This window comes from Aricia agestis, chromosome Z, assembly GCF_905147365.1.
Source record: "Aricia agestis chromosome Z, ilAriAges1.1, whole genome shotgun sequence".
Lineage (NCBI taxonomy): Eukaryota > Metazoa > Arthropoda > Insecta > Lepidoptera > Lycaenidae > Aricia > Aricia agestis.
In genome coordinates this window covers 16,970,182-16,990,283 of record NC_056428.1, presented here as the reverse complement: position 1 = coordinate 16,990,283, position 20,102 = coordinate 16,970,182, and the positions used below count along the sequence as shown (strand labels likewise).

Sequence of the window (20,102 nt, the reverse complement as noted above, 5' to 3'; positions counted from 1 at the left end):
GCAGAAGCGATATAAGTAGTAGTTTACAGAATTGTTTTTGATAAATACCTATTTTTGAACATTTTTAGCATTCATTTTATAAAAAATATATTTATTTAATAGAAAAAATACCATTTCTTGTGAACATTTGGGCTGGCCACGTTGCCCTTACCCCTATGGCCGCTTAAGGCGGGCCCTCGGGCAAAGCGGTTGTTGACAGGTTGTCGTAATATGTGAATCATGAGCGAATTTTAGATTTGGGTCAATATGAATCATACATAGCAGAAATATAAAAAATGCACTATCTGGTAGCACATTTTTAATTTTGAAATATATAATATTTCGTCTTTTTTTCAAATTGAAAGTTAAGGTGGCCACTTTGAGCTGACCTCCCCTAAGGCTGTTTGCACATACGCTGCACGTCTGCCGCTGCGACGGGTGTGTAAACAGCGTAAAAATAGAAAATACTTTATATGGCAATAACGGGAAGTCGACCATTATTTAAATGATGAAATTCACAATGCGTAATTAAACAGAGCAGCTATCAAATTACTGTTACGCGATCAAAAATGATGTAAATGACTAAATATGTAATGCGAAATGTGTGTCAAGAGTGTTTTAATTACGATTGTTTATATTATATTCTAATGTGAACTTGTGGGAAGTAATGGGCTCCCACACCGGTTTCGGTGACGATGGCCGGTTTCATCGAAACCAGGCCAGCTACGCAGGAGTAATTTTATAGTGCCCAAGTGTGTGCGCAGTACACAAGAGCACTCTCTATTCCTTTACTCTCATAACCCAGTGGGACGGAAGACCGACACGACTGGCCAGAGATCAGGCGCAGGACCGACTTGTTACATGCCCATCCGACGCATGGATCATCTTACTTGTCAGACAATCAGGTGATCGACCTGCATTGTCCTAACCAAACTTGGAAATAACATGTTTCCAACGCGGGAATCGAACCCACGACCTCCGAGTCAAGAGCCGCGCTCTATACCACTAGACTACAGAGGCGTTCAAGGAGGGAAGGAGGGAAGTAATGGGCTAGTGTAGCGACTAACAATTGTAGCGAATAATGTTTGGTAAAAAATCTGATTTATGAAGATTTTTTGTCAGCGGTGCCTGGAAAAAATTTAGGGCCTATGACTTAGGACTTAGGAGCTTATATTATGTATTATGTAGAGGTCATAGCTGATTGCTGATTTGCTAATGCACATCTGAAGAGTAACGTAAAACAATTTCTCAGAAACAAAATCAAGATGCTACCAGACTTCTTAATGTGCATTCAAGCTCAACAAACTGTATCTATCGTATAGCAGACTAGCAGTACAATAGAAAACCATGACCAATATATTCAAATGTATTGCAAACTCCATGTGGAACGTTCGAGATCTGCTGAGTTAATGGTGCATGGAGTGCGTTGCAGTATGTTCGCATGCACAATGTATGCACGTGGGCGGCCGAAATAGGCTATGCAATGTCCAGGGCACCTTCGTTAGCGTTGACTTTAGCCCGGGTGCTTAATAGACAGAAAAGAGGCCTAACACACGACAGTGTTTGGCCAGTCTGGAGTTTTTTAACTAAATGTGACAAATCGTCTCTATTTAAACTGGGTCAAACATGTTTGAATTTAAGTGCGCAGCTTTATAATATATATACTTTGTAGTGCAATAGACAATAGTGAGTTTGACAGGTTGTTAGGTTTAACACCGTTATCATTAAAACCATTTTGTCCGTGGGAGAGCCATGCTTCGGCACGAATGGGCTGGCTCAACCGGATAAATACCACGGCCTCACAGAAAACCGGCGTGAAACAGCGCTTGCGCTGTGTTTCGCCGAGTGAGTGAGTTTACCGGAGGCCCAATCCCCTACCCAGGGGGGTAGGGGATTGGGCCTCCGGTAAACTCACTCACTCGGCATTTCTGGGGAGAAATGCCGCAATTGAAAAACAATTTGTTACCCCAGGAGGGCACCAACTGCGTTGGAGAATCCCTCTCTGGACGTCCAGGCTCAGGAACTCCTGGAACTGAACGTAGACGTCCAGGCTGCCCCTCGTATTCTGGGGAGGGCAAAACTGCGCTCCAATCGGCTCGGGGCAAGAGCAAACACACAAAGGCACCCCCCTCGATATTAAACATGGACTTTTGTAATATCAGGGGATTACACTCCAACCTTAATGCTGTCCATTACCACCTTGAGACGGCAAAGCCGACTTTGCTCTTTTTAACCGAGACGCAGATATCATCTCCGAGTGACACATCATACCTTTCCCACCCAGGGTATTACCTCGAGCACTCCTTTCTACCCAAAGCTGGAGTGTGTGTGTATATCAGAGATGATATCAGCTCTCGCCGCCTCAGCAATCTTGAGGTCATGGACCTATCAAATTTATGGCTCCGCATAGATTGCGACGACCACCCTCGCGTCTATGCGTGCCTATATAGGTCCCATAGTGGTGACCCCGAGACGGACCGACTCTTGGAGCACCTGCAAGCTGCTTCAGATTTTGTGCAGCAGCAGATCCCATCCGCAGAGATCATAAAACTTGGCGACTTTAATGCCCACCACGCCGACTGGCTCAATTCCAGTAAAACTGATCATTCGGGGAAATCTGTCTGCAACTTTGCCCTTGCGAACGACTTTACACAACTGGTTACTACGCCTACGCGAATCCCAGATGTGGATGGTCAGACTCCTTCCTTGTTGGACCTCCTACTGACTTCAAATCCTGACGGCTACCAAATATCCGTAACCGCACCACTTGGTTCATCGGATCATTGCCTTGTTAGGAGTTCTGTGCCACTTACGACGGTGTTAAAACAGCGCGCTGTTAAATACCGTCGTGTGTTGCACTACAAGTCAGCAGACTGGGATGGGATGCGGTCGTTTTTTGCATCCTATCCTTGGGGGCACGTGTGCTTCTCGCCGGATGATCCCGACAACACTGCCAACTCTGTTGCCGATGTGGTGATGCAGGGGATGGAACTTTTCATTCCGACCTCTGTAGTGCCAACTGGCGGCAGATTTCGTCCCTGGTTTGGTTCATCCCCCAAAAAAGCTTCTCACCGGAAGCAGGAGGCTTACCAATCCTGGGCCAACACAGTGTCTGCTCGGGATTTAAATACCAGCACATATAAAAAGGAGTACAACCTTGCCTCTAGGTCCCTCAAGAAAGAGATTACTCGATCAAAGCAACAGCACGTCAATAGAATTGGCAATAGACTTGAGTGCCTCCCCTCGGGAACCCGTGCATTCTGGTCTCTGGCCAAAGCTATTGAAGGAAATTTCTGCAAGCCAACCCTACCATCCCTACACGTAGAAAATGGATGGTTGACCCAGGACGCAAAGGACAAAGCCGATCTTCTGGGCAAGCTCTTTGCGTCAAACTCGACCCTGGATGACGGGGGGCCGAAACCGCCGACCATACCGCGATGCACGAGCATCATGTCGGATATTCGGTTTCATCGGCGCTCAGTGCGAAAAGCCCTCTGTTCCCAAAGTCGAGTGGGCCTGACGGAATCCCGCCTATTGTGTTGAAAAAGTGTGCTCCAGAGTTGGCTCCGGTCTTGACGCTTCTTTTTCGGCTCTCCTATTCCAATGGCATCGTCCCGGCTTCCTGGAAGACAGCCTTGGTGCACCTGATTCCCAAAAAAGGTGACCGCTCAAATCCTTCCAACTTCAGACCAATCGCTATAACCTCTCTCTTCTCGAAGATAATGGAATCCATTATCAATAGTCAGCTTCTTCGATACTTGGACGGCCAGGGATTGCTAAGCGACAAACAATACGGGTTCCGTAAGGGTCGCTCGGCTGGTGATCTCTTGGCATACCTGACTCATCGTTGGGCTCAGGCAATTGAGTCGAAGGGAGAGGCATTGGCTGTTAGTTCGGACATTGCGAAGGCCTTTGATCGGGTTTGGCATAAAGCGCTGCTATCAAAGCTTCCATCATACGGGCTGCCCGAGAAATTATGTAAGTGGGTCACTAGTTTCTTAGCAGACAGAAGCATAAAGGTCGTAGTTGACGGCGAATGCTCGGAAACTCAGTCTGTTAATGCTGGTGTCCCTCAGGGCTGTGCGCTATCGCCTACTCTATTCATACTGCATATCAATGACATGTCACAAACCAACGGCATTCATTGCTATGCGGATGATAGTACAGGTGATGCTGTATATACCGGCTCCCCTAATATTTCTCGGCAAAATGTCACTGAGAGTCGTAACGAACTTTTGTCTAAGGTGGAGAATTCATTGGAGAAGGTCTCTGAATGGGGTAGACGTAACTTAGTCCAATTCAACCCCACCAAGACACAAGTCTGCGCGTTCACCATTAAAAAGTCACCAATGGTCGTTTATCCTCGTTTCGAGGGCACATCTTTAACCATCTCCCCTAGCATTGAGATACTTGGCGTCAACATATCGAGCGAAGTCCAGTTCCGATATCATCTTAAGGGTTAGGCCAAATTAGCCTCGAAGAAGCTTGGTGTACTTAACAGAGCGAGACAGTACTTCAGTCCGGACCAACGCCTACAAATCTACAAGGCGCAGGTTCGGCCTCATATGGAATATTGTTCTCATCTCTGGGCAGGGGCGCCAAAATACCAACTGCTCCCTCTGGATCGTATCCAACGAAGGGCTGCTCGAATTGTTGACTGCCATAGTGTTTCAAACAGCTTGGACCCCCTGGAATTACGCCGCGATGTAGCTTCACTCTGCATCCTCTATCGGCTGTATCACGGGGAGTGCTCTGAGGAATTGTTCGGAATCATACCACCTGCAACTTTTCGCTATCGTCCCACGCAAAAAACATACCATCCTCATCACCTTGATGAGTGGCAGTCTTCCACAGTGCGTTTTTCGCGTAACTTTCTGCCGCGCACTGTAAAACTGAATGAACTGTCACCAGCAGTATTTCCAGACCGATACGACCTGCAAACCTTCAAGAAAAGAGCGTATTCCCTCTTAAAAGGCCGGCAACGCACCTGCAGCTCTTCTGATGTTGCGAGTGTCCATGGGCGACGGTAGTTGCTTACCATCAGGTGACCCGTTTGCTCGTTTGCCCCCTTATTTAATAAAAAAAAACATCAAAATATGAGCCCGTCAAAATGAACAACTTTTTCTATGAGAACAACGCTGGGAGCTCAAAAAAATCCATCTTCATACCCATACAAATTGCCGATCCGGGTAATTTGTATGGGTATGAAGACGGCATTTTTTTGAACCTAACACCCTGTATAGCCTAACGTTCTTTTACTTTGCGGGCGCGCAGGAATACATCTCGACTAATAAATAACGTCTTTTAATATTATGAACTATAGCAGCTATGTCCACACTATGCGCTTTCGTCTTCAATTTTCGTCATCTTTCATTTAACTATCATTTTGGCGCATTCAATAATTACTGAATACGTCAACGAACGCAACGCCAACATTGTCATTTTTGTATTTTGCATACGGTCAGAGGGCATGCGTCGCGGGCATGCCTCACGTTCGCTGTTGACTGCGCTATAACGAATGCCCTTGACGAACAGAAAAAGGCACAGTGTGGACAAAGCTTATGGTGTTTTGCATCTGGTCTAATTAAAGGATCTGGGATCATAGCACAAAACATTTCTTAAGTGGTCACTACTAAATTGTTATCAAAAATAGTGACTAATTAAATAATTAGGATTTTAACTATGGCAAGCTGACAAAATTATGTTTACTTGTTAGCTCAGTGCATCGACCTCTACATAACAGTTTGAGCAGTGCTCAAATCTCGCGAGCCAATGTTAATTAGATAAATGAGATGGACTTCGTTACGTGGGATGATGATTTAATTGGCTGCTAGATCTCACTTAAGAGTTAAAACTCACTAAGGCTGGTTTTACAGCGACGCGTACAGGACTAGCAACTCTGTTAATCACCTTTTGAGAGATCTATTTTGATATGGGTATAAGTCCTTATTGTGTTATTTTAGCGGAGCCCCTTTCTTTCACTTGACCTGACCTAAACACCCTTGTTGCTAAGTTTTCACGGCATATTTTAATCCTATTAAGAAAACTTACGTCGCTCTCAGAAGCATTAATTATTAGTTATTAAGTACATAACTTTATTTAATGAACAGTTTGACACTTAAAGCTCCATTTATTTTCTGTTAAATTCTTCATTAAATTAAAAAGGAATCAATTAAAGTCTCGAAGTTCGGTCGTTAGTCAGGAATGAGGATAAATGAAAGTATCTTATTCACGCGTTAAACGCTTTTACTAATAACTATACCTGGTTATACCCGTAGAGCAGCGGTTCTCAAACTTTTTACGTGGCGGAACCCCTATAATATTATAAGAAGTGTCATTTTTACGGACCCCGAAAAAATATTGTTTTGTCTTTGAATGAATTGTCTCCTTGCTGGTGTCTGATGACATTTCTAAAAACAATTTATGCATCGCTGGCGGAGCAAGGCCTTTGCGGAGGCCCAGGGCCCTGAAGAGCATACTTTGAGAATAGCTCTAGAGTTTAATTAAACATTATCCTGGAATTCCTTTGATCAAATAAACTGGATAAACATTGCTTCCAAAGTGTTACCCCTCCTCTGTCATTTGTATTTAAATTGTTCCTTTTCACGTTTATTCAAACGACGAAACAACGATGTCGTATCATAACGTTTTTTAGCCCAATGGCTATTAGAGCAGTTAAATATGTATCACCTTTAAAACTGCCGCACTCAAAGACGAACATTAATAATTAATTAATTATTTAAATGTTACAATTAAATGAAGAGTTTGACAGATAAAATGCCCATACATTTTATTCAATAGATAAATTCTAAGGTAGGTATGTCAAAATTTCGGCGGGGCTAAAATGGTCACTTTGGGTTTGGAGAATCCATGAATCATAATATTATGATTCATTTTTAGGGATCCTTACCCAAATGGTAAAAACGGGACCCTATTACTAATACTTTGTTGTCTGTCTGTCAGCAGGCTGTATCTCAAAAACCGCTATAGCTAGACTTCTGAAAAATTTCACAGATTGTGTATTTCTGTTGCTGCTATAACAACAAATACTGAAAACAAAATCTATACTAATATTATAATCTAGAACTAAGAAATAGAGGAAAATGTGGAAAAAACGTGGGAAATTATATAAAAAGGCTTATTATTTTTATTTTTTTTAATCTAGGGCTTATTTGAACGCGCTAATCTCAGGAACTACTGGTCCGATTCAAAAAATTCTTTCAGTGTTAGATAGCCCATTTGCCCAGGAAGGCTATGGGTTATATTTTATCACGCTAAGACTAATAAGAGCGAAGAAATAGATAAAAATGTGAAAAAAACGGGGGAAATTATATGGTATTGCTTATTATCTTATGAACTACTGGAGCATTTTTTATGTTATTTGGCAAACATGAAGAATAGACCACGTGAAGGGACATAGGCTATTTTTTGCTACAAAATGTACCGTTGCATGAAATTCCTAAATTACGCATGGGAAGCCGCGCGGAACATTAATATATAATAAAATGGTAGGAAAGTCAATTCTGTATATTGAATATTTTTGTACAATAAATAATACTTGAGATGTGATCTACTATGCTAACGCGGACGAATTTGCGGGCAACAGCTACTAAAATTAATATAGCGGTTCTTGAGAGAGAGACATACAGACGGACAGACAGACGGACAGACAGACGGACAGACAGACGGACAGACAACGAAGTCTTAGTAATAGGGTCCCATTTTTACCCTTTGGGTACGGAACCCTAAAAATGAACAATTAAAAAAGGCCAATGAAATATGTATTTGAATAAGGTATTTAAATACAAAAAGTAGAGCGTGTCATACGTGGGAGAGCCATGCTTCGGCACGAATGGGCCGGCTCGACCGGAGAAATACCACGTTCTCACAGAAAACCGGCGTGAAACAGCGCTTGCGCTGTGTTTTGCCGAGTGAGTGAGTTTACCGGAGGCCCAATTCCCTTCCCTATCCTCCCCTATTCCCTTCCCTTATTTATTTATATTATAAATTCTGTGGCTGTGCTCGCAACTTATGACCAAGCCTTTTCGCTTGCTCTGGTCCAATGCGTTGGTCCAATGTGTACAGAAATTAACACAAAAGGTCACAACTCACAATGGCTTTCAAAGAAATCAATTCCTAAAATAGAAGCTAATTTTAATTAAGAATAGCTTAACGACCGTTATAAACCCTTTGGCATTCTCAAAAATTAACTTTAACATATTTTTTGTTGATTTCGTTTATTACCGTAAGTATTACGTACGTACGTATAATAGAATTCTGAGGTAACGCGATAGGCGATAGCTACGAGTATATTCTCATCCATGCTAGAGGCAGCACCGGCATAGACACTAGACAGTAAACAAAAAGCTTTGTTCGACTTTTGACAACGTTTCTGTCAATATTCTGATCTTCAAGTGTACAGCATGTCGGATTATTTACTGTAAGTGCTACTAGCGCCCTCTCCTTTTTGCGTTATATTCCTTATTAAAAACTCATCAAAACGACAATCAGCACTATTTTTCGATACTCCATACACGATGGTATCAACTATTTAGTAATCTGCAGCATTGTTGTTCGTCACTCACTCGTCCAATTCGGTATACAATCACATCCGGTACCACATTGCCTAATAAGGAGCACGTATTGTTGTGGCATCTCATTCTCTCATTGTTGTCTTTCTGACACACGAATTACGATACTTTAATCAACGAACCATTAACAATCACGAAGCGACAAAGGAAAGTTTTTGCAGTAGGTGATAGAGTTACAGTAGAAATTATGGTTGGAGTTGCTGCTTCAGCGATTCTAGTCCATATTGTATTGGGGCTTTAACAACGTATTTTCATGAATGAAATTTTTACTCGCCAACAGAACATCATAAAGGTGTGCATTGATGTTACATTCGTTCAACCAAATGATCAGTCAGCACTCCAAAAACTTAATGTTCCGTATGTTCATTTGCAAGGAAACCGGCTGTTTGTATTGCAGTAAGTTGGGAGTCTTCTAAATGTCAATTTCATCAGTACTTTCAGATTGGTATTTTGTCATTGGTAAAATATGTTTTTAAATAGAAAGAATATTTAAATTATAGGAATAACAATTCTTACACCAGTTCTTAATTATTATACATGTAAAATTATCACCTCCCGACTAGTGTATTCAAATTAATTAGGTTTTAAGCTATATTTTGCATTGTAAATACTTAAAAACAAAAGTATAAGTGTTAAAACAATTGTTACTCTTCAACCCTTAGCAGTATTTGTGTAAAACTGTGTAATTTTGCAATATAAAATTCAAGTCAAGTGCACCTGTTAACGACTGGACGAATTCAAATAATTGGAGCTGGAATATTCTCAAGGACTGCTTAATCGCGGGGAGTATTGCTTTTATTTTTAAATCTTTAAGTCACTTTTTACGATAATTGTAACAATAAATCCACTCCACACCTCTCACCCCAGTGAGATATGTCCACAATCACACTTGGCTAAGTTTATTTCTCTCTTGGCTTGACAAGTCGTGGAAGCGAAGTTGTAGATAAAAACAACAAGCTCAGACAAACATAAACCCCAAATACTTTACATACAATAAACAAGCAAAGAGACATCCTCAAAAAGACTCAAAATTTAAGCTTACAAAGTTGTACAGTTATATTCATATAAACTATTCAATTTGTCTATATAACTGTCTTCCGCACTTTGTTCTTTGTTTCTTTGTTTATTAGTAATTCTCAATTTCAATTCTATTCCTTTCTTATCATTTTGCTTAGTCTTTCCATTTCCTTTGTAACTGTACATAAATTAAATTACTTACATTAAAATATTGAGGCTGAATTTTGCTTATAAAGTAAAAGGTGACTTGCAATATTAACTACCAAAGTCGTTTAAGCCTAACATACAAAAAACCCAATTTCAGTGCTCGGGAATGGACAGCAAAATGATGACTCGCTCAGCCGTGGCCCGCCGTACTGAGGAGCAACTTCGTGTGGCCCTCGCAGAACTAAAACAATATAAGGACCAATGCCAAATGCTGTTAAGGGAGAGAGACGATAATGAAAAGGAAATGCTATCTGTATAACAAAAGAATAAAGAGTTAAAATTAGAACTTAACAAATTAAGCTTGGACTTTGATGACATTCAGAAACAAAACATGGAACTACAGAGCATCGTCAACGGCTTCGACTAATGCAGGGAGGAGTATGAATACACTCTTAAGAACTCGGCTAACTTGAAAATCAAACTGAATAATCCTGAGGACTATATTTTAAAGCTTGAAGAACAAATCCATGTTCAAAGTGCCACCCAAACAAACTTTATTTGATGAACTCATTTGTAACAAAAATAAGTTTGATTCTAACAGAAAATCATGTAACGTTGACATTTCTACTATTGATTTGACCGGTGACGATACATTACCACTGTGTAAAATGAATAGTAAGAAAAAAATTAAGAAATACATTAAAATCAGAAAGTGCATCAAACAATACTGTAAACTGTCACTGAAAAATAAAAAATGTATAAATAACTTATCAAAACTTGCTAAAGACAACCAAAAATTGAATAATAATTTGCTAAATTGTAAAATTGACTTAGAGGAATTTAAATGTAGCTATGAGGCCGATGTATGGAACCTTCAGGCCGAAATTTCAATACTCCTCGACTCCTTGGATAATTTGAAAAAGAAATATGAATTGTCACAGCAAGATATGCAGGGGCATATATCAGCTATGAATGATCTGCTCGAAGTAACTCATTACAATGAGGAGCGGGTTTACTCTCTATTGAGGGTCAACGGCTTCTCAAATAAAACAGATGTCTCTGTCTTAAATAAAGTAGCAGATATATGTTCCAGTCAGAAGGTGCATACTGAATGCCCAACACACATTACTTTGTTCAGTGACGAGTTAGGTAAAGATTTGGGTGTATATTTGAATAGAATGTGTATCGGACAATCTATCTCTAATTTTTGTATGCCCGGAGCTACATACAGTGAAATTTCAAAAAAGGCCTTAACTATGAGTTATTGTCCGAATACTACATTAATACTTTTAGTTGGGAGGAAAGGAAAGGTAAATAGGAAACAGATGACTGAATTTTTGGACCAGAGATTTAGTATTGAAAATCTTAAAAAAGTAATCTTGTTTACTTTTCCTTATATACAAATGTTGCCAAAGAGAGATAATAAAGAAAATTTTGCTAGATATCAGCTGAACAGCCTTTTGTATACTGCTGTAAATAATAATTGCATAATTTTGAATGACTCACATAAGGAATGTCAGGTTATAGATATCAATAATTTAGATTTTAAGGTATCCACAATGAAAAAAGATAAGTTCTTCTTATCTAATTTTTATAAACGACGTATAGCCACGTTGCTATTTATCTTTTTATATATAAACCCAGCCAAGTTTTTGGCTTCCCCGACTACTGCTTTTATTGAGCAGAATATTAGTCATAGTGTTAACGATTTGGAATATGTTCCAAATATTTATTTAAATTAGATAATAAGACAATGGAGGACATCTCTTGCACAAATGAATTAAGTTCAAGTCTAAATGTTGAAAATCCTACCAATAACTTGATAGACTCAATTAAACTGAGGAAAAATAAATGTAATTTGATTAATCTGGTGCATCAGAATTTACAAGGTATGGTAGGTAAAGAAGTGAAATTGAGTTATTTTTAAAGGAATTTAACATTGATATTATGTGAACATTGGTTCAGATCAAATGAACTCATTTTCAATTTCAATGATCACCAGATAGCAAGTTCGTTCAGTAGAGAAAATGCCATTAGAGGAGGCTCTCTCATTTTAATCAGAAACAATTTGAAGTTTAAGGAACGAATAATATAAGTGGCGTGCATAGAGCTGAGCCATCTAATCGTTGTGGGCGTATACAGGCCTCCATCAGGGTTACACGATTCTTTTGAAGTAACAATGGAACAAATTTTGTCAAAAGTATGTGCATCTAACAAAAAGGCTATTATATGTGGTGATTTTAACATTAATTTATTAGATTTAACCTCCACTACTGTTAGATTCACATCTTTATTTCAATCGTATAACCTTCACAGTTTGTTTCAGGAACCTACAAGGGTCTGTGAGACTACAGCTACTTGTATTGACAACATATTTACTAATCTTATTCCTGATAAAAAAGAAATAATTAATAAGCTAAGTTCTGATCACTATGGACAAATAGCTTCCTTTAATATGAAATGTGACAGTGACGCGAATAAAAATCTTGTGTTTATTCCTGTGACCACAAAACGTATTGAGCAATTTAGAAGTAAATTAAATTCAAATATCCATTTATTGGATAGGTCACATAGCTCTGATGAAGTTTTTAATAAATTATTTAAGGTGATAAGAACTCAATTTAATTCAATATTTACTTCTAAAACGGTTAGAAACAGTTATAAAAAAAACTAAATATATTAATTGGGCAACAAAAGGAATAAAAATAAGTAGGAAAAGATTATATGACTTATATGATAAAAGGCGTATTAACAATAGTGAAGTATTTAAAGCATATGTTAAAAACTACTCAAAAACCTTCAGAAAAGTTTGTAAAGCTGCTAAAGCTCGATATATAAAAAATAAAATTAAAAACTCTAAAAAATAAAATCAAAACAACATGGCAGGTAATAGCTAGTGAGTCTGGAAATGTCACCTGTCGTAGCTCTGATTTTGAACTATACTTTGAAAATAAAAAGATTACTAATGATCAAGAAGTTGCGACGGTCTTTGAAATGTTTTTTGCTGACATTCCGGTCTCAACCACAAAAAATTTAAATTCTTCGCCTGAAGCTGCCGAAAACCTACTCAGAGACAATGTAAAGGAATGTGATGTCAATTTTAAGTTTAGAGAAATTAACCCCAGAGATATTATTGATACCTTTAAATTGTTGAGTATTAAAAATACTGCTGATCTCTGGGGCATGTCCACAAAAATTATTAGATCAATAATTGACATCGTAGCTCCTCATTTAGCACTGATTTTCAATGACTGTATAAAAATGGTGTTTTTCCTGACTTAATAAAGCATAGCAAGATTGTTCCTTTATTCAAAGCCGGAACTAAATCGGATCCCACGAATTTCAGGCCCATATCAATTCTCCCGACCTTTAGTAAAATATTTGAAAAAAATATTTTAAAACAATTACTAGTACATTTTAATTCAAATAATTTACTACATGATAATCAATACGGATTTACTAAGGGTCGATCCACAACGGATGCTGGTATAGGACTTCTTTGCAGTATTTTTGAGGCATGGGAGGAGTCGCAGGATGCCTTAGGTGTGTTTTGCGATCTCTCCAAAGCCTTCGATTGTGTTGAGCATGCTACATTGATCAGGAAATTGCGCCACTACGGAATTAAAGACTCTGCTCTCAGCATTTTGACTTCTTACCTTAAAAATAGGACTCAAAGGGTTGAGGTAAATAGTAAAAGGTCCAAAGGAACCAAAATAGAATTAGGTGTCCCACAGGAATCTATATTAGGCCCATTTCTTTTTCTCATCTATATAAATGACTTACCTTATCTAGTTAAGGGTAATAATAATGAGATAGTGCTTTTTGCTGATGACACTTCACTTATTTTTAAAGTGAAGCGACAACAGTCGAACTACGACGAGGTAAACAGTGCTCTCTCAAAAATAGTACATTGGTTTAATGTTAATAACTTACTTTTAAATTCTAGTAAAACTAAATGTTAACTTTGCCCAGTGTTAGGCAAGTCCAAACCAATGTAGTATTAAATGATGAGAAGATGAATTTAGTAGACAACACTGTATTCTTAGGTATTACACTTGATAATAAATTACAGTGGGGTCCTCACATTGTTAATCTTGCAGGTAGGCTCAGTTCTGCAGCATATGCAGTCAGAAAAATTAGGGAAATTTCTACCGAGAAACGGCACGATTAGTATATTTTAGTTATTTTCATAGTAGGATGTCGTATGGAATCCTTTTATGGGGAAACGCTGCCGACATTAATACAATATTTGTGCTGCAGAAGCGAGCCATACGTTCTATTTATAAAATGTCTGCTTTAGAATCTCTGAGAGATAAATTTAAAGAAATTGGTATTCTAACTGTTGCTTCTCAATACATTTTGGATAATGTAACATATGTTAAAAAAAATATAAGTAAATTTAAAGTCAAAAGTGACATTCACTCTAGGAATACTAGAAATAAGCACAAGCTAGATATGCCGGTGATCAGACTTAGTAAAGTCAGTAAATCTTTTAAAGGTCAATGTATACGCCTTTACAACAAAATCCCAGAAAACATTCAAAATCTTTCCATTAATAAATTTAAAAAAGTAGTTAAAGAACGTTTGTGTGCCAAAGCCTATTATAAGGTCAATGATTTCATAAACGATGGCACACCTTGGGAGTAGGATGGCTTCTTGCAAGGCTACTTCTTCATTATTATAGGACTTACAATTATGTATGTGGATATTGTATATAATATTTAGTTACAAAATTGTAAACTTTATTTTAAAAGATTAATTTTTTTCTCACTTTTTTTGGTAAAAAAGTGGGCCCCGTGCGAGTTTCTTACGCCGGTTCTTCTCGCCGGGTTAGTTCCCGAACCGGTGGTAGGCATCATGTAGGACATTCTGAAAACATTTATTTTAAATTTATTCAGAAATAAAACAATTTTGATTTTTGATTTTGATTTTTTATTATTTCCACAATCTTCTGAGATAATTTTCCACATCCATTGAACAGGCAAATATATTGTGGTAGATAAGAGATAAGATTTAAGAATGATAACATAACATCTATAACTTTCAGAATTATATGAATGTCTATCAGTTTCCAGCGTTTGTGACTAAGTAAAATAATACTGACACAGCTAAAATATATTATGAAACATTATTGTTTATAATGATATTGAATGTACCGTAACTTCTTGGTGGAACTTCATGTTTCACAGTAATAATATACACTTTTCATGCAATTTTTCCACCTTTATTAATTAACAATTCATTATTATTATTATTAGCAATACATTATTGCTTAGATACTTTTTGCTTAGAATTAACTTCAACAATTTATTAAAAGTTACCAATTTTTAAACTGCTGTATATAATGTTCTGAATGTGATTGTGATACCAATATACCATACACTTTATATCTCTCAACACTTAATGTTGATGACGTGATAAGAGCATTGTACATAGTAGGAAAGGCAACTGATAAAAATGACAATGTAAATATTACATATTACTAAAAACATGATTCCCGAGGTTCAAATAAAATACATATGTCTGGGCCTCAAATATCCTGTCAAAAGGTATAATAATAACTATCTAATGTAACCCGTCTAGACTCTAGAGTCTAGACAGAGAATGGAATAAAGATTACAGACTCTTTTGAGTTCTATTTTATAGAAATGTCAGTGGTCAATGTTTATAATGTTGTAGAAAATATTCTATTCTACCCTTAAATATGGTTCACTTATGGCAGAAAATAGACAGAACTGACCTTTAACAGCGTTATAAACATTGAAGCTCGGCCATCCCTGCACACCCTTCTATAAATAATTTTATTCCCTTTTATTGTGTGTACCTGATAAATAAAGGGTAAGATGTTTCCCTTTTATACATCAATAACTAAGGAGCCTATTCTAAATAATGTTAAATGATACCTTTTAACTAGTTCAATTATAAATTGTAAATGAAAACTAAAATTAAATCTAAGAAAAGCCACAAAACATGTTTGAAGTACTATCGCGGGTGCAACCAAATTGGTCCTCTATTAAGAACTCGGACGAGTTCATTTGAGAATACTGCTAATTGTGGAACTTTTAGTAATTTGTTTGATTTACCTAGATACAATTAATTTAAGTAATTAGTACTAGGAATTATTAACAATTTTCGGGATCACGGGTGCAACATCAAAATATCGCGGGCGCAACGAGTCTAAAGAAATTGAATTTATTCATAAGTCTGCGACTGATTTCTACATTTTTGATATGCAATACATAATATTATTAGTAAATTGTAATAATACTATTTAAAATTTTATTATTTTTTAATTATTAGTCATTTATCGATCTGAGAAAAGAAATCATCTAAATCACTAAAAACAATTAAATAATGCAACTTAAGCAAACCTTTTTTGATGTATTGTTATAAAACCGAACTACAGCACACCTTTAATTCAAAATTAATATTTATAATTTAAAAGAATAGGGGAGAATTATAAGTAAAAATATTTTTTTCAAAGAAAATTATTAAATATTTATGATTTTTCCTGTCATTTGTAGTATTTCTACTAAAACATTTAAAAATAAAAGAATATTAATCATCATTTTGAAACATCTGCTAAGTAATACATGAAATATTTCGAAAAATATAAAAGACGATGTGACTCTATTCAAATTTTTATAAATCTTGTTACATGTAAAGTATTAATAACAAATATAATCTAACGTTATTGTTTACCTTAATAATATGCAATAAGACGAAAATCACTACAATAGTCAAAAAATAATTTGTTGCATTTCCAATTGTACAGCTTCGATCGCGTTCTGTTTTTTTATTAAAAATAATAAAATAGTTTGTTCCAATGATAAATTCTAATTTCCCTCACATTTCTCATTACTTTTGCAAAGTTTTAAATTATTAACAACATATTTTAGCGAGAAAACTAAACTTTTGTACCTTTTTTATCGCGGGTGCAACCATGGCAATTTTCCTTTAATAATGTTTGAGAACTATTTCAAAATTGTTGTTTTTTTTTGCACCGAAATAGAAACTTATGTTATACATATTATGTAATGAAATTCAACTTCGAGATAGTGATTTAGAGTAAAAATGATCATGTGTGGCATAAGCAGTTTTTCTCGCGCCGTTAGACGATATCACTTCAAAATGCTCTAAATCATTCAAATTACAATTTTTATTCATAAAAGTTCTTTTGCTAGTAAATATACATCATTTTATTTATAATCTATAATATAAAAATGAGTCGCTGAATGTGTTGCTAAGCGCAAAACTCGAGAACGGTTGGACCGATTTCGCTAATTCTTTTTTTTAAATATTCCTTGAAGTACGAGGATGGTTCTAACGGAGAGAAAAATTCTAAAAAAAAATTAAATTTCCTGAAAAAGTCTAAAAACAATACTTTTCTATACAAAAGTTAAATAATCGACTGTTAGGCGATACGAAGTTCGCCGGGTCAGCTAGTTCAATAAAAAAATGTAACAAATGCTACACTTTAAAAATTCGTGTTGAGGGTCGTCTCTAGCGGAATCGCCCCATATTCAAAACGAAATTAACATTTTAACTATTTATTTTATGTGTATCGAACCAGATATTCATTTAAGATCTCTGTTGTAACATGCGATGCATTCTAACTAGAGCATAAAAAAGAAAACTGACAATACAGGAAGTATAACAGGCGCAAGACTAACAAACACCTATCTTGAGCGCTATCATGTGAAACTAAGGGCCTCTTTCACCACTTCCTGATAAGTGACGAATAGGCTATTCAGCAATTAACTTGACAGATCTAGTATGGAGAATCTGTCAAAAAAGTTCTGAATAGCCTATTCGGCACTTTATCAGAAAGTGGTGAAACAGGCCCTAAGCATCAATGCAAACATCCTCCTAATAACAGTATTTTTTATTAAGAGGAGAAAATATAGTGACGGACAAATCAAAAAAAGGCAAAATCTTTCAATATAATATAAAATTCTCTTATCACAGTGAACTTCTCCAAAATGGCTCAACCAATTTTAATGAAATTTTGAATATACATTTGTTAGGCCTTAGAATAGGTTTTTATCTACTTTTTATACTGATAGTAGTAATAATTTATATGGCAAAACAATCAGTTAAATTGTTTTGCCATTAAGGACGCTATCACAAAAATTGTGACAAATTTTGGCAGGTCAGTACGAATATTGACGTTAAGGACATTAAAATAACATTCAATATAAGCACGCCTTGTACAGTGGCCGTTACGACGCTTGACGCTTTCTTGATAGGGCGAAAATGTATGAAGAAATTTGAGAGCGTTTCTTATTTAAATGGAAATGTTATTTATTTTTATATAAAATATTTAGCTATTCGTATAGGGGACTAAATAAGCAACAATTTTTTTGTATATTTATTTTCATTAGTTCAGTGTATTTAGCTATAATGGTACCTAACCAAACCCTTTTTTTTTATATTTTGTGATTATTCTGATGGTTGAAACGTATTTATGTGAAAATTTGGTATGCGGCTATAAAATTTTTATAGTGTAGATGTGGAGATGAATATATTATCTTTCATATGAAACCAAAATATCCTTGCAGTGTGCCTCCTAATTCTTTAAAATGGTACCTGAAAATCGCTGATATTTGTAAAAAATTTGATAGCGTCCTTATGGAATATTTAAAGTGATATTGCATATTGTTGCCAAGATTAATTATTGTGTTTTAAAGAATGAGACCCTGTTTGTACGTAATAAACATTGTTATTTACATCTCAATGGTTATTAATGTAGTATTATTTCCTGTATTGGTATTAAATGAATTTCCTTAACATATTTTGATAAATGTAGTTGCGATAATTATGGAAATATACCTATTGAACATAACACACAGAAATATGGTGAAAACCGAGACACATTAAAAAAAATCATATTAACCCATCAATCCCCAAGCGGCACCCGGCTGTCGCATAACAATTATTGAAAATATATTGTGTCTGCGATTCAAACTATCAAGGTATGAAGTCCTCGTCTCAAGTTTTAGGTAAATATCTTAAATATCTTGTTCCTTGTCGAAGGTTTTAAACTATTAATATAATACATTTTAAAGCTACTCACGCGTTGCAGTTCCAGTGAATGGTTGTAAGACCTCTGTAGTTTGTCCACGAGGGGTCTGACGGCGCGCCAGGCCCGCTCCTGCGTTATATCCGACGGGTCGGCGATCGCCTCCTTAATCTCCTTCCCTGCATCTTTGTAGCACTGTATCTCTCGTAATATCTCGTCCGACTCTAGCAGAACTCTCTGTACCTCCTCGTAAACCTCGCGCTCCGTTTCCGTCGGGGCGGCGTTCTCGAAATCCAAAAATATGTCGTATCTCGGCGAGGAACAACAGTTTGAGTCATCCCTGGCCAGCAGACTGAGTAGTTTCCCCATGTTATCGGAATGGAAGCGCGATTAAAATTCAACTGTACCTCCCGGAGGGCAGATGCTGCATCGCCCGAAACGGTTTAGTCCTAAATCGATACGGTGATTTTCAGTTTGTATTAATATTTATGGTAATAAATACACAACTACAAATCGAAAAAAAAACACTTAATTGATTAAAATTAACCACAAAATAAACTGGAATACGTCCAACTATGACACTTTTCGCTCCGCCAGTCGCCACTAATTTGACAGATGTGAGTTGGATGTGAGCACAGAGATATGAGTGCGAACTGCGAACTGCGAAGTGCGAACTGACCACAGAACCAATCACAGAACTGACAAATGACAATACTTCATGACAGATCTGAAAAATGTTGCCAGAATCACAAGCTTAAAATAAATTAAGGTAAAAAGCACGAGTAGATTACATACTGATTACATTATAATAAAATGTATTTAAAATGTTCAATTAATAATTTATCTAAAAATCCTTTAAAAAATAAATATTTCGTTAACGGTTTATAGTAATTAGTTTTTTGTATGATACCTACTTTTCCACATAGATTTTAGCCCAGAGAAATAGCGCGTTTTCGAACTACATATATATAATTTTTTTTTCTTACTATTAAGACGTCCAGCAAAACGGGCCTCTAAGGTATTGTACCGTATTTTTAAGTAACTTTGTAACAAAAAAATATTTTTGAAAGTTAAATATGAGAATTTCTAGTCTAGTTTATGTCATTTATCGACGCTAGACCAGTGTGTCTAGGCTCTAGCATGTGGCCAACGAGATATCTCTTGAGTGTAGTTAAAAACTACTCTTCTCATAATGTCAAAATCTCGACAAAACTCGATAAAAATGTTTTGTCATGAGTTGTCATGTTAGGGTTTGCTAATTTTGACGACAGATCTACACGAGAAAAAATTAATTTCATGTTAGGGTCAATATATAATAGATAGAGAGTCGACAAACCATCAAACAT

At 36.6% G+C, this 20,102-nt stretch overlaps 1 protein-coding gene across 1 annotated transcript in view; it reads right to left on the bottom strand.

Moving 5' to 3' along the window:
- LOC121738796 (CYFIP-related Rac1 interactor A) overlaps positions 1 to 19,372 on the bottom strand; it is an 86,956-nt gene extending 67,584 nt beyond the window's left edge. Inside the window, exon 1 of the mRNA XM_042131042.1 lies at positions 18,811 to 19,372. Coding sequence (XP_041986976.1) covers positions 18,811 to 19,125 — 315 coding nt within the window. The 5' untranslated portion in view covers positions 19,126 to 19,372. The remainder of the gene's footprint in view (positions 1 to 18,810) is intronic.
- Positions 19,373 to 20,102: the final 730 nt, after the last annotated feature.